We start from the raw sequence: 17,110 nt of genomic DNA, 5'->3' as shown, positions 1-17,110 counted from the left end.
AAAAGGACGAAACAAGTACAAGCCACAGTACCTACAGTTCTTGGAGCAAAACAAACTACCGATGGGAAACATTCTTATAATAGCAAGTTAGTCGGATCAATGTGTTAGATCAAGACATGGATTCTCTGCGCCTATACAGGATTTTAGTACATGTCGATTGTTGGATCGGTATCGCCAGGGTCTAAACGAAGCTTCCGAGGAATAGATTCTATTTCCAACACTGCGTTGCCCATCTGAAGCAGCTCTTACACGCCCCCTGCCTAGAAGAGACGTGGGTGTAATGCTCAAAATAGAACCAAACAAGATGCTTCACCCCACGCCCTTTTTGTATACATGCAGTCAAGCCGTTTTGCCAGGGTGTCTAATCTCAGACCTTCTGAGACTTGCCCAGGGCCTCCAAAAAGAGGCTGGCAAAAGTACCGGCCCGACCGTCCGGTGAGATCGATTTGAGGGGACGAGGGGGGTCGTCCACGTGCGGTATTTGGTTCAAACAGTCGAACAGAAAGACAAAGTACATACTCAGAGAATCCACCCACAAGCACTTGATTCGATCTGCATCGAGCCTCTCCCTTCCGCTGTCCTCTACCATGATGGACCAGGCCAGGAAGGGAAGCACAGCAGAAACCTCCACTTTGTTTTTGCGTGTAGCCTTCACAAAGGCAAGAGACTGGGCGTCTCTGGGGGAGGGGATGACAAGAACAAAACCTACGAGTTTGTCAACTAAGCGTGCTGCTGTGTACCAAAGGGCCAGCCTCTGCACAGAGAGAGAGAGAAGAAGCAGGCCCAAGTCACTCATGGCAGCTCTTTTCTTTTTTTTTTTGTTGAGGGCGAATACAGGGAATGAAAGAGAACCGGTGGATGCAAAATAATTGGACGAACAGGGCCGACAAAATGGAGCCCAAGCAAACAAACGATGAGAATCACGGGAAATCAAGTTGGAGGGGATCGGCGTGTACCGAATATGTATAACTATCTTGCGAGCTACTGCTCTTTCGTCCAAACTTTTCCTCGCCTTGAATCCTTTTCATCTCTTCTTCCAGTTTAGGACTGCCTCTTTTCCCTTGGCCTTGCGCTTTTTTTACGTCTGGTTGCCTTTTTTCCATCCCCAAACAAAATCCTTTTTTTTTTTTTTTTTTGCCTCAAGATACTTTGTTGCTCTTTGTCTCAGTGCCCAGCCCTTCTCGAGTCATAGCCTTCAACATCGAGGCGACACAAGACGTCAGCCCCGTCTTTCCCCGTCTCTCCCTTTAGCTCAAGCAGTCGAAGCACGAGCAAATCAGATCAGAAGCCATCTATCAGAGTGGATTGTAATCAAGAGCAGCTGTTCAATATTGCTCTTGAACATCTAGATCTCGGAACAGCTGCGGATCACCCGCCACTTCAAGCCCTGACACTGAACAAGACTGACCGCAAGAGAGGGGTACATCCATCTGTCTGTACAGACAAAGATAAACATCCATCTCCGTCTCCCTTTGCTTGGATTTAATCATGGGTTCATCAAGCGGTTCTCACTCCAGCCATCACAAGCGGTACGCCTCTCCTCGGGACAGCATCTCGCCCTACGCCTCGTCGTATGCAGAACGCAGATCCAACCAGTACGCCCAGAGCGACTCCCACTCTCGGAGCAGCGTCATGAGTGACCAGGAGGGCGAGGAGCCAACTCCGCGCAAGAGAATCTCCGTTGCAGTAAGTTGCTCTCTATCCTCTTCCATCTTCGGTTATTCCCCTAGCACCGAATTTACAAATACAAGGTGCCAACGACTGACAACAACAGTGCCTACGATGTCGTAAGAGAAAGATCCGATGCACAGGCGACAGCGGAAACGGCCAGCCATGCCTCAACTGCAAGAATGCCGGCCACGAGCCCTGCCAGTTCCTCCGGGTAAGACGATGATTAAACTCTCTCCCCCCCACACACTCAGCCAGCAACGACTAATCCTTGTTATTGCTCCAGGTGGCTTCTCACGAGACGCCCATCATCAAGAGCGATTCCTTCAGCTACAACCTCGACGTCGCCCGCAGCTACCAGGCCCGCGGCGCCTCCATCATGCCCCCCATGCCAACTCCTCCTCTGCCATCCTCCTACGCAGACCCCATGCATGTGCCCAGCGGCGAGGCCTTGGCGTATAAGAACGGCTCTGCCTACGCCTACGGCAACAAGTACTATCCCATGTCGACCTGGACAAACGGCTACGTCGAGGACGGCAACGTCGACTACGCCGTGTATCCGCAGCCTTACCAGCCAGCGGCCGTCCAGCCCCCCGTGCAGCAGCAGGATGCCTCGTACATGATGGGCTATCGAATGGGCACCAGTTCCCCTGCTCCCATGAAGCACGAGGGCCCCGGTGCTCCGCCGCTGTACGTCGAGCCAAACGCTGCTGCATACGGCTATCCTGCCGGACCTTCTGCAACGTCCACAGTGGCATCCATGATTCATCGCCCTGCTGCCAGTACCGATGCAAACTCCGGCTATGCCTATCAAAGCGTTGCTTCCGGAATCCCCAGCCACATGGGCACCAGTGAAAGACTCCTCCCAGCACCTTCTACACGCTCCTTGACAAGCGCCCCTCAACAACATCCCTACCGCGCAGAGTCCATCTCCTCTGCCTACAGCAAGACCTCCCAGTCTTCCACAGGCAGTTCTTCTCCAGCGGCTCTCTCCGAAGCAGCAACCACATACAACAGCTTCGAGAGCTCTCCCCTAGCCTCCTATCCCACCTCTGCCCCAGCCTCCCACCACGGACGCAGCGGTGAAGGATACACCACCACGGCAGCTTCGTCTCTGGAAGCAATCATCGAGCCGGTCATTGAGCCGCTGAGAATGACTGCCCCTGAGTTTACGTACAAGTACGCGGATACCACGAGGCGGTACAACAGCCAGTACAATGCGGCCATTGGAAGCTATCTTTCGAGCAGCCCGGGCCTTTCGAATTACACGCTCAGCAGCGATGAGCACGAGCGCAAGCCTAGAATGCGGACTTGACAAGCATGGCTTACATTCGGGGGCGATGCTTCTTTAAGCTTTTACCAAATCTTTTGTACTATCTTGGTTCCCTTTTCACTCTTCTTTTTTGGGTCGTTTTCGCAACTGTGTTTTTCCTCTTAATCAGATTGAGTTTGTCAACTCCTAATCTCCATCTCTCTGCTGCGTTTGAGATTTTCATTTATTTCTCTGTTGCCTTGTTCAATCTTTAACTCGGCGTTTACTTCTTTTCTTTGGCGCTTCCACTCCTTCAATATTCACACCCAGCGTCTGTTAATTCCATCAATCTCGACGGCATTTTCTGCCCAAGGCGGCTGAAGAGTAATATCGACGAACAAGAAAAATATTTATGAGATTCAACACTAAAGGAAAAGAAAAGAGCACAAAAGGAGAAAAGATGAAGGGTGGGCCTGGTAGAAAAGGGGGGTTGCATGAGAGAATGAAAAAAAGAGGCTACTGATGGGCATGGGTCGTGTTGTGTTTTCTAATTTAATGGATTTGTCTGGGATTTTTTTTTTTCTTACCTTTTCTTTTTTGTTCAAGGGGTGTAATGTAAGGCTACGGTGATAGATAAATAGAGCTATTTCAATATTTCTTCCTTCAACATCAAAGGCAACACGCCGCATGACTATAACTCTAAAAAGACAGCGAGTGAAAGCTACAGTATAGACAAGAGGCGAAGGAGGGAAAAAACTACAATCCACCCGGATTTACCCGCATCTCAATTACACTTCACAGTGCCACTGAAGATAAGCCCAGACAGCTTAGAATGACGGAGAGCACTGAGGAGAGAAAATACGTACAAGTGTGGTTACGTCAAATCGCGACCCCGTCACACGGCATGCGCCGTCAAGGACACCATCTGTTTCACATCTTGGGGTTGCTGCGTTTTCTTTGGAAGATCAAGTCGCTTGCCGTGAGTCCCATGTTGCTACTGTCTTGGAACTAGAAGAGGGAAAAAGGGGGCAAGGTGTGTGTGTAGACAAGTCGGAGATGAGCAACGTGAATCGAATACACGGCGTAAAGTGTCAAAATAAAAGGTCGTGCTTTACGAGGTTGTGCAATCACATGAAGACAGGTGGTAGCAGGAAGAAGAGATTGTTTTACTTTCTTTTCCTGTATTTTTCAAAGAGGAGCTTCTTTTATACGCGGGGGTTTGTAGGCTAGATGAACGGGATAACGGCATTTCATATCGCCGGAAAGACATGGAGAAGGATATAGGGAAGCTAGATGCCGTATGAGGGTGTAGGAATAGAACAAGGGGCAGAGGTGCAGATAAAGGCCCGGTAATACGGCGTGTGACAAGCCAAAATCAATGTCATGGCAGCACTCACTTTGGGAAGGATGAGACGGCCCAAGACAAATCAAAGACAAGACAGGCAGACCATTGTGCAAGTCGAGGGTAATAATAGAGTTGCGGTGTTGGAAATGACGTTGTGTCTGAGAGGCACATGTTCTATCTGCTGGTATGATTGGAGCGTCTGACACGGCATGTTTAAGATTCAGTAGCACTTCTTAATTTGAAGACAGCCACTGGGATGACGGGGGATGGGCGGTCAACGATGTAGATGCATATAGGTATGCTTGCATTGAGTGGTTGTACACGCAAAGCCGGTTGGCCGAGCATCGTCATGTATGTTGGTATTTTAAGAAACGCTTCCACACCGCAACGTTGATATAGCGAGTCATTAAAGAGTACAAGGCCATGCCAGGACAAGACAAGACGGTATCGTCATGAGAATGACATTCTGTATGCAGCTAGTACTCACTCTGAAGATACGTGCATACCAGGATTGGCCACTCTATTCGACGATGCCAAAGACTCGCCGGCTGAGCACCGTCTGCTGCAGCTGTAGCACACCGGCCTGGACTCCATCCACTATACACACGTCTTTGGCTCTCTCCTGGCCATATTCCTCGATGACGATGGTGCGAATCATGTCTTGCAGGCCCCCCATACCACCGCAGCCCATGACGACACAGGTGATGTTTCCAGACGAGAGCAGCCGCTTAGTAGCCTCCCTGAGACGCACGTTGATTTCATCCTGTGACATGGTGTGAAAGTCCCCTGCATTAAGGCCTGTGGAAAAGACGCCGGCGAATCTGGCGTCGCTGAAGCTTGAGGACGCCGTGGAGGAGCCTAGAAAGGCGGCCACACCGTTGGAAAGATGAGGCTCCCAGAATGCCCCCGTAGTCACAATGCCCCATTTATGCTGCTCGTGCACTCCGTCAGCTTCAGCCGTGGGGATGAGAGCCAATGCGGTCAGAATGCTGGCTTCGAAAATGCCGATTACAGGCACAGGTTTCAGTGTATAGGCCAATTGCTTGACCAAGGGATGGTCACTGAAGCACGCTACGAGCACAGCATCGAATGGCGTGGAACGGAGACGGGTCATGAAGCCGGGGTCGTTGGTGACGGCCTCAACGCTGGCGTCTATGCCTTGTTGGTTGTCGATGCTCGCCGGAGCCTGCCCCGGGGCTGTGTATGTGCTGATGGACATGGACTCGGAGGAGTCAGCAAGTGTTTTGGTGACGAGCTACGGGCTGTGTGGGTTTGCGGTAGGCATTACTGGATAGAAAGCCGCGATTGTGTTGGCGGCTGCCTCCATGGTCTTGGTCATGGCGAGAGACGAGTTTGGGTTGAGGAGGAGGATGTTGATGGAGGAGTTTGAGAGAGCCATGGTGGAGGAGGAGAATGGAAGAAATGGAACAAGGTGAATAAGTAGCTGGCTAAACAAGTGAGAAGACAGCAAATGGGGAAGAAACAAATTTGATACTCATGATGGCTTCATCGAGCTTCAGCTCATAGCTCAGAGCTCAGAGCCATAGCTCAAGCTGACGCTGCGGGGTATCACGTGACGCCCCCAAGCTCTGACGACAACTCGCTGAAGGCCATCGCGGGTCTCCCCCACCATGGCCGCTGGTGCTCAGTTAGCAGCACCGCCCAGACACGACTGACGACGCCTCCACTCCTCACTAGCAACCGCTTCCATCCAACGCATCGCCCTCGCTTCCTTGTTCCGCCCTCATTGAACATCGCCAACATGGTCCCTCCCATCGGTACGTGCCTTTAAAGCTTCAATGCTCCAAACGCTCCTCTTCCCCGTGACGCTGTCCCCCCCTGAAGCTGTGCAGCTGGCCGTAGCTGCTGCTAGCTGCTCCCTGATGGCATCACCACAATCAAGGGGTGCGCTTCACTGCTGACACTGGGAGCGCCTCTGCAGTTCTCGACGGCGGCACCGGCTTCCTCAAGGTCGGATACGCCGCCCAAAACTTCCCCGAGCACCAGTACCCGTCGATTGTCGGCCGGCCGATCCTCCGGTCCGAAGAGCGGACAGACAACGATGTGGTCATCAAGGACATCATGTGCGGTGACGACGCGGCGGCGGCCCGGACGATGCTCCAGATCAGCTACCCCATGGAGAACGGAATTGTCAAGAACTGGGAGGATATGCAGCATCTCTGGGACTACACCTTTTCCGAGAAGCTGCAGATCAACCCGCAGGGCGAGAAGATCCTGCTGACCGAGCCGCCGATGAATCCCCTAAAGAACCGAGAGAAGATGTGCGAGGTCATGTTTGAGCGATACGGGTTTGGCGGAGTCTACGTTGCCATCCAGGCTGTGCTTGCACTATATGCACAGGGTGAGGCCCTCTTATCCTTCTTTTTGATCAGTCTGGCCGCTGCATGCTGCATGTCACTGCTACTCTCTAGCTCTTGGCTAATATCCAAACCACACAGGTCTGAGCTCTGGTGTCGTCGTCGACTCTGGTGACGGTGTCACCCACATTGTCCCCGTCTACGAATCCGTCGTGCTGAACCACCTTACCAAGCGGTTGGATGTCGCTGGCCGAGATGTCACCCGCAACCTGATCAAGCTGCTGCTCCGCCGAGGATACGCACTCAACAGAACCGCCGACTTTGAAACGGTCCGCCAAATCAAGGAGAAGCTCTGCTACGTCTCGTACGACCTCGAGCTGGACAAGCGCCTGAGCGAAGACACCACAGTGCTGGTCGAGGACTACACCCTCCCCGACGGCCGAGTCATCCGCGTGGGAAGCGAGCGGTTCGAGGCACCCGAGTGTCTGTTCCAGCCTCACCTTGTGGACAATGAGTCCCCTGGTCTGGGCGAGTTCCTGTTCAACACCATCCAGTCTGCCGACGTGGACATCCGAGCATCGCTCTTCAAGGCAATTGTGCTGTCTGGAGGCAGCAGCATGTACCCCGGTCTCCCGTCACGACTGGAGAAGGAGCTGAAGCAGCTGTGGCTGACGCGCGCGCTGCAGGGCAACCCTGAGCGTCTGAGCAAGTTCAAGGTGCGCATTGAGGATCCTCCCCGGAGAAGACACATGGTGTTTCTGGGAGGCGCTGTGCTGGCCAACATCATGGCTGAGAACGAGAGCATGTGGGTGACCAAGGCTGAGTGGGAGGAGCAAGGCGTGCGGGCTCTGGAGAAGCTTGGGCCGCGATGAGGGAAAACTACCTAGTCTATTGCGTATGTATATAGACAGAGTACGAATGGGGGAGTATCTAGAATCTAAATAGGAGGAGCAGTCGATGGCATTTATTGTATGGCTAGATGAAGCATTAAAAGAGGTTTTTATTTGTTTGTTTATACAGTCATTGTTGATTTGCTGCAGTTTGATACGTGGCAATGCAGAACAAGCATACTAGTGGCTTAAGCCAAAAGCCCACTCTAGATTAGACGCGGCCGCATCATAAAGCTTGAAGCCATAAGATGTCATCCGTGGTGGTGAAGCTTTGGTGACAGGCTTAGTCATCGACTACAGCCAACGTGAACCTGGATGACCAGCTTCTCAGACAACAACATAATTTCCTCGTCTTGGTCATCCGAGCCCATTCAATGCTCGCTCTTCCTCGATTATCCGCCCTTTCTTTGCTCTTGTTCTGTCTTACTTCTCGACTCCCATCTCTTTATATAACATTGCTACTTTTTACACAAGCGCCACATTCAATTACTCCGCACCGGCTAATAGCAGAGACATCCAGCAGACATCAATTCAGCCTCTCTCCCTGCGTCTATCAAACGCTCGCTCGCTCGCCGCCTGATTCCCAGCGTAGCATCGTCTCTCTGCTCTGCACGTGCAAATACGGTCCCGGTGGCTCAGCTTCCCGGCATCGCATCTGAGATCCGCAGCAGTCCCGCCGCCACAGAGGAAACTTTCGGCAGAGAAACATCTGCTCCGTAACTAACGGAAGGACAGACAAACAGCAGCCACACAGATACGACTATCAACTCCACCCATTCTCTCTCGGGCGAGCTGCAGATCGACTGTGTCCTGAAGCGCTCAAAGTTGGCACCGAATCGACAGGCGGCATTTGAGCGACATCTGCGGCATCATCAGGCCTATGTGGACAGACATTGCGGCATCCCGTTCGCCAGCGAGGCCAGGACCACCCTCAACGTAACACTCAAGGCTCGGCGCGTCGATGGGCAGTGCCCGAGATCTGCTGCCGACTAGTCATCGCCCCGTCGATACTGCAAGGAGCAGCAGAACCACCACAAATTGATCCATCACCACAGAATTCCCGACTTGGGCAGCGGCCATGAATCCGACGAATCCGTCCACGGCGGCCTCTGGGCCTGGATCCGGCAAAACCGCCAGCTTCCTCAATGCAAGGGCCTACCAGACGGTTAAGCGCGGCGTCATGGCGACTTTTGAAGGTGAGCGGAGCTGACTCGCTTGTTGTCTTTGCTTATTTCCTGCTTTCTGTTTCCGCCCAACTACAGTCACCGACGATCAAGGTCAATGCCTACATGATACTACCAGTTTATTTTCCCCGGGTTTTAAACCCTGACAATTCCTTCTTCATCTCGTCTCATCTCTTCTCTTCTCGTCCAAGTCGACGATTTAACCAACACCCTTCATCCTTACCCACTCAAGGTCCACCCTGGTCATAGCCCACCCTTGTATCCTTTTTTGGTGCAATCACACCTGCTTTTTATTTGTCCATGTCCTATCCACCGTCTTGAGCGGGTATTCGGAGTATTTTGCTGCTCGGGATAGCGTCTCTACTCTCAGCATCAACATCTCCGGTCAAAAGAGAGGACACAAGCGAAGAGGCAAGTCTCCTCGAATAAATCTCTCATCTCATCTACCGGCGGGAATACCATCGGCATCTGACAAGCGGCAGAATTCGCCACGCTCAGCCTCCCCTTTTTTCCTTTCTTTTTGTTTCGCCAAAGCCACGCATCTTTGTCATCTTGACTCTTTCCTCTTATCAGAAACTATTCAAACCCGCCCCTCTTCTCCTCAATCTTGTCTGCTAGTCAGATTTCAAGGCCCGTGCCAGGGACCCGCGTTGGTTATATGAGGACGATACCCGATCTGGGTCATCTCAGCAAGGCTACTCTTTTAACCAGCTCTAACCTCACTTTAACCTCTTTAACCTCTTCTCATTCCGCCTTACCCACCCTCACAGACTCAAGTATCGTGTATACATTCCCAACGCATACTTTACGCGCCTTACTATTCTTTCTACTATTCATATATATAATCTCACCCTGCACTATTCCATACAAAAGCCCACCGTCTTATTCTGAATCCCGCGCGCCTGTTTCTGCCTCCCAGCCATGCCTCTGAAGCTGAGGCACGCCTATCCTCACCAGCCACCGCATCACTATTATTCATCCTCTTCTTCGTCAGCTCACCGATTATATGCAGATGGTCGCGATCAGTCGGCTGGTTACCAGCCCAAGGCGCGTGTTACCGAACGCTACCGCATCATTGGCTTCATCAGCAGTGGAACATATGGACGTGTTTACAAAGCCGTAAGCAGAACCAGCAACCCGGAGGGCATCGCCGTTGTCCGGACATCCAGTGGCCTCACGCCAACCTCCAACTCAGGGCCGGCCCCCATAGAGGTGGCCATTAAAAAGTTCAAGCCAGACAAGGAGGGCGAGCAGGTCAGCTACACGGGCATTTCACAGAGTGCTATCCGCGAGATGAGCCTCTGCAGCGAGCTCCGACACCCAAACGTCATCCGGCTGGTGGAAATCATTCTCGAAGACAAGTGCATCTTCATGGTGTTTGAGTATGCCGAGCACGACCTGTTGCAAATCATCCATCATCACACGCAGCAGCCGCGCCACCCCATACCGCCGGCCACGGTCAAGAGCATCATGTTCCAGCTCCTCAACGGCTGCCAGTACCTGCACACCAACTGGGTCCTGCACCGTGATCTCAAGCCCGCCAACATCATGGTCACGTCCGGCGGAGAGGTCAAGATTGGCGACTTGGGCCTGGCCCGCCGCTTCGACAAACCACTGCACTCGCTCTTTAGCGGCGATAAGGTCGTTGTGACAATCTGGTACCGAGCACCCGAACTGATCCTTGGCTCGTACCATTACACTCCCGCCATCGACATGTGGGCGGTGGGATGCATCTTTGCGGAGCTCTTGTCCCTGCGACCAATCTTCAAGGGAGAAGAGGCCAAGATGGATAGTAAGAAGACGGTCCCCTTCCAGCGGAACCAGATGCACAAAATCGCCGAGATCGTGGGCCTGCCGACAAAAGACCGGTGGCCCTTGCTTCCATCGATGCCCGAGTACAGCCAGCTCAACACGCTCTCGACCATGCAGCACAACACCCACAGCCACCACCATCACCACCACCAGAACCCGCCCAACCGGGGCTACCCGCCCAGCTCCCATCTCGAGAAGTGGTACTACAACACCATTAATAACAATTCTGGTGCCGGTTCCGCCGCGTCCGGGCCCAACGGCCAGCCCGCACTCCAGTCCCTCGGTGCAGAGGGATACAGGCTCCTCGCCGGCCTCCTCGAGTACGACCCGGAAAAGCGCCTCACCGCCGCACAGTCCCTGCAGCACGAATTCTTCAGCACGGGAGACCGCGTCAGCTCAAACTGCTTCGAGGGCATCAAGGTCGAGTACCCGCACCGGCGTGTCAGCCAGGACGACAACGATATTAGGACCAGCAGTCTCCCGGGGACGAAGCGCAGCGGCCTTCCGGACGATACTCTCCTAAGACCGGCCAAGCGAATGAAGGAATGACAATTCTAGATTTTGTATAGACGGGGGTTTAGAAGAGGTAGGAATGACAATGGTGGAACAGGGGCGATATCCAGCAGAGATGAGTGTTGGAGCTTCATTTCGATATTTTCTCTTGGAATTCAAGGCGTTTACACTGGAAGGGCTTCATTGGTTTGGAAGGGCTAAATGGTTTTATGAATCAACGAGCGGGTAATTACAAGGCGTTGGTAAACAAGGGTTTGCTCTATTAAGAATAGAAATCAATAATGGTATATCCAGTGAGGAGAATATAAGTTTTTGTCGACTCAAGGAAATTAGTATTAACGAGAGGTTCAGTGACGTGCCAGGCAATAATATCATGCACTGGCAACGAAGCCACAGGACAGGTATAATAGATGTGATGGAATAAGGCCATCTTCCTCCTCCGCCTCCTCCTCTTTCTTTTCTTTTCATTTTTCTGATTTTCTTCATCCTTTCCCCCTTTTTTTCTCTTTTCCACACCTCTTCTTTTCCACCTCTCTTCTCACCACTTCCACAACCCTCCCCCCTCAACACCACACTTTTCTCCCCGTCTTGTGCTGCTCCCCTCACACACTCTTTCTTTCACAAGAAAATGCATGGTACAAAAAGATATAAGCACGGGGTATTTGAGCATTAACTAAAAAAAAGAGGCGTATTGCGTTATAAAGAGGAACAACAACAAAAAGAGAATGCTGATACGCGCTTCATGTAGAAAGGAAGAAGCTGGCGAGACAACAAGAACAAAAAAAGAAAAATGTCACAAAAAAGTAACCGCGTTAGAAAAAAGCACAGACAACAATTTTGTCCCTCCCGCAACACACAGACATGGTATACAGCGATTCCATCACCTCCTTCTCCATTCCTCTGTCGATTCCTTCTCGCCTCCTATTTTTCTTCCATCTCTCGATTTCTCCTTTCTTTTCCTTTGGCGAATTGTATATGTGGCGGTGCGCATGTCTAGCTGGAGAGCAATCGTCCATGTGTATAGACGATAACCATCCAAGCTGAGACTAGGCCGCTGGAACTGAATACGCAGTCCCAACGCAATATTAATGAGGGGGGGCGATCCGTAGGCGGGTACCAGGGGTTGTATGCATCATTGAAAGATTTCCATTAAACGTCGTAGTTGCGAAACGAAACCAAAGCGCGCAGGGTATGTATCGTTTTGTCTCATCATTTATTTCTTGACGGGAGCGGCAGGGGCCTTGACGTTGTTGGAGAGCCAAGCCAGGCCTTCCAGCAGACCCTCACCACTGGTGGCGCAGCTGGGCACGACATACCAGACCTTGTCCTTGAGCTTGGAGAGCTGGAGAGCGTCGGTGACTTCTTGGGGCGACATGGCTGGTGGATGTTAGCATGGTCTTTTGGGGAAATAATTCAAGAGGCGACGTACCCTCTTTGAGATCCTGCTTGTTGGCAAACACCAGAAGCAGACTGTCCTTCATTTCTCGGTCGTTGATGATGCGGTGCAGTTCTTGTCGGGCCTCGTCCATGCGGGTGCGGTCGGAAGAGTCGATGACGAAGATGAGACCTTGGGTGCCTATGTGTAAAAGGTGTAATTAGTGCTCTGCTCTCAAGTCGTTTGAGATATGGCGACATTAGCAAAGGTCAAGGGAAACATACCGCTGAAGTAGTGTCTCCACAGAGGACGAATCTTGTCCTGGCCACCAACGTCCCAAACATTGAACTTGACATTCTTGTAGGTGACCGTCTCGACGTTGAAGCCGACGGTGGGAATGGTGGTGACGTCCTGGCCGAGCTTGAGCTTGTACAAGATTGTTGTTTTTCCGGCAGCGTCGAGGCCCAGCATCAGCAGTCGCATCTCCTTTGATCCGAAGATCTTGCTCATAACCTTGGAAAGTTGGCCACCCATGATTGCGAGTTCGGTTATCGAAGCTTCGTTGTGGTTTGGTTTTCGTCGCGAGAGAGAATGGCGGATGGAGGCAAAAAGTAGGGAGGGGCTTGCGGTTGCAGAAGCGAGTCGCAAGAGTGCAAGTGTGCGAGTCGAATGAAACGGAGTTTGTATGCAGGGAGCGCAACAAATTCTATGGCAAGACACTTTTAGTTAGCAGCAGGTCAGAAACAAGTTTATGCGCAAGCGCGTTTGCACTGCAAGCCAATCTTTTCTGCTTGTGCTGCCTCTCTGTAGCAATCATTTGTCAAGGCTCAACGAAGCGACCAAGCGGAAAACGCTGCGGAAGCTTGAGAGGAAGAAGAGGTAGAGAAAAGGAGATGGGCAAATAGATGCTGTGGTGGCATCAACTTACATGCTAAACGTGGCACTCGGGGTATGAGCGAAAAGATGTCGGCGATTCTCGACTACCAGCGACTGGAAGAGACGAGAATTACAGTCAAACGTATGAGGGCGAGGCAAATCGCGCGCGAGCCAAAGGAACGTGAATATTAGAAGAAAACGGGGGGGGTTCGGTCGAATATGGCGTGAAAAGGAATCCCTGAAGATACAAGCTCGACAGGAGACGCAAACGAAGAGAAGACGAATGAAGAATGGCAGTAAACAGTCGAATTAGAGAGAGCGAGAAGTAGAGAGAGAGAGAATGTGGGGGAATGCGATGCCGCGAGGAGCTCGACTCAAATTGTGGTGATGGGTTTTAGTTGCTGGCAAAGGAGGGACGAAAGATGCGATCAATTGCGACGCGGCACGTGTGGATGGGCAGATGCTAAAAAACGAGTGTGGAGGCCAGGCACAGGTCCAGGTACAGGTCCAGGTACAGGTACACGCCGTTCTCTAGGCCAGGTACCAGCAGAAGCTCTAGCCAGTGCTGCCACTACTAGTGCCAAGGGGAATTAGGTGTCCTCTTTTCCCTCGCTAATTTGCGATCCATCAATCAATCCATCGAAGCCTGTGAATCGCATCGGGGGGGAAGCAGCGCAGCATTCAGGCGTGCAGAACAGCGAGCTAGCAGGTTACTGGGCCATCAAATCTAATTTTGGGCAGGGCCCCGGCCTGGGCGATGGGGCTGCACGGGGCATTGAATCATTGAGCCAAGATTTGAATCCATTTCTGCAAATGTAAGTGCTTCATGCAGCGCATCTGGGTCAAATGCAAAAATTGGAGCGCAGCACAGCGCAATTTGGGGCCCTTTTGTTGCTGCGCCCAGCGGTGGTACCGATACATCCATTGGTGGCCTAGCAGCGTCAGTAGGGAGCTACAAGGAGCCTGAGCACCGAAATAGCCCCTACGGCCACTGCACAGCGCCGGAGCTCATCTACAGCAGCAGGCCTCTCCTAAACCTTGTATCGCCCATCCCCCGCCGCTAGGGAGGTGGCCAATGGCGGCTGTGGAGCGCATGCAGTCATTTTCAGGGGTTGCCGCCTGATAATCTCCGCTTCGTCGCTGTTTAAGCCACGAGGTATCTGTACCTGGACAACGCCCTGTTCTCTGTTTTCATCTTCTCTATATATCGCATATGATGCAAGTAATGTGTAAAAGCAGTTTTTTGCTGAGCTCCACAGCAGCCGAATCAGGAGGACCGTCCATTATTAGCATCAGTTGGGTCCATTGGCTGGTCTGTGAGTGTTTTAGCACCATTACATTTCTGTTTGCTGAGCTTCACCCAAATTTGCACCAATGTATATATTAGAGCAAAACCATCCATAACTCGATTTCTTCAATTGACAACCACCACACAAAAAAACAAACCCCTAAATCTACATACCTTATCCAAGCTTAACCATGACAGGACCTGATAAACTCCGAGATCTTTTAATCTAATCATCTACGATACTACATACCTAATTCATACATCGTATAGCTCACTCCCAACTACCTACCCTAAATAGACCACGCAATTCACAACTCAACTCTTCAACGCCCCCCATATATCATGAATTAACAACATGAATACTAATCAAAAAACCTCCCACTCAAGCTTATTTTTTAAACTCGGCTCTACTCACACTCCAACCCCCAAAACCTGCGTCACCTGCCCCATCCGGCAACTCTCACCTCTCCCATGGCCCACATCGACAACGTAGACGCTCATTCACCATCTCCAGCTCATGCAGATCGGATGCTGTCAGCTCGTACCGAAAGCCGCAGAGATGATCTGGACTCTCTCTTTTTGAAACAATTCTTGGCACACACCCAATGAGCGGTAAAAGAAGGATAGAAAGGCTACCAGGCCAGAGATGGCAGGTTGCAAATGTCACATTCGTAGGTGTGATATCCAGCTCGTAGATCCAGTTTCTCCTATAAATTCTTCGTTTCCCAACGTCTGATCCAAATACATCACTCAATCGTATAATCGTGTTGCTCAAGGCAAAAGCCATCAAAATGAAAATCTCCACCCTCTCCGCGGCCCTCATCGCCTCCCCTTCTCTCGCCGCTCCCACCACCTCCCAAGCATCCTCCACCAAAGTCGTCTACGCCAACTCCGGCCACATCTACCTCGCCTCCTACGACGGCTCCAAGTTCACCACCGCCGTCAACTCCTCCTTCAAAAACACCGACCCCTCCTGGCTCGCCTTTGTCCCGCCCAACAGCCTCTACGCCGTCAACGACATCGCCTCAAACACCTTCCTCTACAACATCGACACCAACGCCAACACCATCAAGCAGGTCACCAACAAGCAAGGCTCCGGCGGCGTCGTCCACCTCGAGACTAACAAGGCCGGAACCCGCATGCTCGGCGCTGGCTACGGCTCCGGCAAGATTGACGTCTGGAACATTGAAAACGGCGGGCTGTCCCTCATCAAGAGCATCTCGTCCCCGGGCCCCCTCGGCCCTGATCCCGATCGCCAAGACGCGCCTCACCCGCACCAGACCGTCAACGATCCCACCGGCCGCTACTTCTTCGCCAATGACTTGGGCACCGACTCCATCCTCGTCATAGACTCGCAGAACGACGCCTTCAACATCGTCAACCGCATGGCCGTCGTGCCCGCTGGCTCTGGCCCCCGCCACGGCGTCTTTTACCCTTTTGGCGCCGCAAAGGCCACTCACTACTTTTTGCTCTGCGAGATGGGCAACGTTGTCATCTCGTACAAGCTCAACTACACCGACAACGGCAAGGGCATTGAATTCACCACCACGCAGGTGCTTAACAGCTTTGGCCCCAACAGCCAGAAGCCAGCGGGTGCGGGCGCCGGCGAGCTCGTCCTCTCCCCTGACAACAAGGACCTGTACCTCTCCAACCGTCTAACCGGCCAGGCCACCGACAACATTGCCCATATCAAGCTCATTGATAACGGCGCCGACAATGTGCAGCTCCTGTGGATCAACTCGGTGTCGTCGGGCGGCACGGGACCTAGAATGTTCAGCATCAGCAACGACGGCAGCTCCCTGTTTGTAACCAACCAAGACGGTGCTCTCGGCGTGGCGGCCATTTCTCGCAACGCCACGGATGGCTCGCTCGACACCAATTTCCACGGCACCATCAGCAACAGCGCATTTGGCGGCCAGGGTCCCCAGTATATCAAACAGATTCAGTAAAGATGAAGTCGTGAAAGTTGCTTGTCTTGTACAAGGCACGGTAATGGGGACATGTGTTGATCCAAATTCATGTTACTGGTATATCGTCGTTGTATTACTAAAAAAAAAAAAGTTGAGCAAGATAATTAATCACCGGGTGCTCCAAAACTCCGCAATTACCAGCTCTAGTTCATTCCATAAACACGGCTTTCCCTTTTCCTTTTGAAACCTCCGTAACACCGTGAGAAGCGTTGCCGCTCAACTGTCTGGCCAAAAGAAAAATTAACCTCGATTTCCAATCCGAAAAAAACTCCATAACCAGGTATCAGGCATGATAAACAAAGTCCCAACTGAAGGGGTATCAGACATGGGTATGTACATTCAACATGGAAGGGGAATACGTCGGCCTAGGGTCGATATTCGATAACGTATCGTCGCTCTACCTGCTGCAGGGTGGTAGAATCGTTTTCCCCTTCGAATTTGAGATCAACCTTGCCAGTAGACGCCATACTATGGACCTCGGCCTTGTAGAACGTGGTCGTCTGGGGATAAAGGGCAAGGACGATGTGGCCCGCTTCGTAGTCTTTGAGGGTGCTAGACTGGCTTTCCGCCGTAATGGGAATCATGCTGCTGGCGCTTGATCGGTATTCTTTCTGTTTGC

General features: G+C 52.0%; 7 protein-coding genes across 7 annotated transcripts; 4 read left to right on the top strand and 3 right to left on the bottom strand.

The window, feature by feature from the left end:
* Positions 1 to 304: 304 nt before the first annotated feature.
* On the top strand, positions 305 to 2,983 carry TrAtP1_007109 (uncharacterized protein; the record flags this gene model as incomplete). Its single annotated transcript, XM_014082109.2, has 4 exons — positions 305 to 435; positions 1,503 to 1,686; positions 1,775 to 1,882; positions 1,955 to 2,983. The coding sequence occupies 4 exons, from the start codon at positions 305 to 307 to the stop codon at positions 2,981 to 2,983; spliced, it is 1,452 nt and encodes a 483-aa protein (XP_013937584.2).
* A 1,132-nt stretch (positions 2,984 to 4,115) lies between these two features.
* On the bottom strand, positions 4,116 to 5,771 carry TrAtP1_007108 (uncharacterized protein). Its single transcript, XM_066113387.1, has 2 exons — positions 5,554 to 5,771; positions 4,116 to 5,487 (listed from the first exon to the last, which is right to left on the bottom strand). Exons 1-2 carry the CDS (start codon positions 5,662 to 5,664, stop codon positions 4,786 to 4,788), a joined length of 813 nt encoding a protein of 270 aa, XP_065969473.1. The 5' UTR covers positions 5,665 to 5,771; the 3' UTR covers positions 4,116 to 4,785.
* A 138-nt stretch (positions 5,772 to 5,909) lies between these two features.
* On the top strand, positions 5,910 to 7,599 carry TrAtP1_007107 (uncharacterized protein). Its single transcript, XM_014082111.2, has 3 exons — positions 5,910 to 6,043; positions 6,208 to 6,627; positions 6,725 to 7,599. The coding sequence occupies exons 1-3, from the start codon at positions 6,028 to 6,030 to the stop codon at positions 7,453 to 7,455; spliced, it is 1,167 nt and encodes a 388-aa protein (XP_013937586.1). The 5' UTR covers positions 5,910 to 6,027; the 3' UTR covers positions 7,456 to 7,599.
* Positions 7,600 to 9,578: 1,979 nt separating this feature from the next.
* TrAtP1_007106 (uncharacterized protein) lies at positions 9,579 to 11,018 on the top strand (the record flags this gene model as incomplete). The annotated part of the gene is made up of 1 exon (XM_014082112.2): positions 9,579 to 11,018. The coding sequence occupies one exon, from the start codon at positions 9,579 to 9,581 to the stop codon at positions 11,016 to 11,018; it is 1,440 nt and encodes a 479-aa protein (XP_013937587.2).
* Positions 11,019 to 12,195: 1,177 nt separating this feature from the next.
* TrAtP1_007105 (uncharacterized protein) lies at positions 12,196 to 12,891 on the bottom strand (the record flags this gene model as incomplete). The annotated part of the gene is made up of 3 exons (XM_014082113.2): positions 12,196 to 12,359; positions 12,412 to 12,558; positions 12,642 to 12,891. 3 exons carry the CDS (start codon positions 12,889 to 12,891, stop codon positions 12,196 to 12,198), a joined length of 561 nt encoding a protein of 186 aa, XP_013937588.1.
* Positions 12,892 to 15,312: 2,421 nt separating this feature from the next.
* TrAtP1_007104 (uncharacterized protein) lies at positions 15,313 to 16,470 on the top strand (the record flags this gene model as incomplete). Its single annotated transcript, XM_014082114.2, has 1 exon — positions 15,313 to 16,470. One exon carries the CDS (start codon positions 15,313 to 15,315, stop codon positions 16,468 to 16,470), a length of 1,158 nt encoding a protein of 385 aa, XP_013937589.2.
* A 386-nt stretch (positions 16,471 to 16,856) lies between these two features.
* On the bottom strand, positions 16,857 to 17,075 carry TrAtP1_007103 (uncharacterized protein; the record flags this gene model as incomplete). Its single annotated transcript, XM_014082115.2, has 1 exon — positions 16,857 to 17,075. The coding sequence occupies one exon, from the start codon at positions 17,073 to 17,075 to the stop codon at positions 16,857 to 16,859; it is 219 nt and encodes a 72-aa protein (XP_013937590.2).
* Between the last annotated feature and the right edge of the window lie 35 nt (positions 17,076 to 17,110).

The sequence above is a fragment of the Trichoderma atroviride genome, chromosome 3, assembly GCF_020647795.1.
Source record: "Trichoderma atroviride chromosome 3, complete sequence".
In the NCBI taxonomy this organism is placed as follows: domain Eukaryota; kingdom Fungi; phylum Ascomycota; class Sordariomycetes; order Hypocreales; family Hypocreaceae; genus Trichoderma; species Trichoderma atroviride.
The sequence above is the reverse complement of the archived record's forward strand: the minus strand, read 5'-3'. Positions and strand labels throughout refer to the sequence as shown.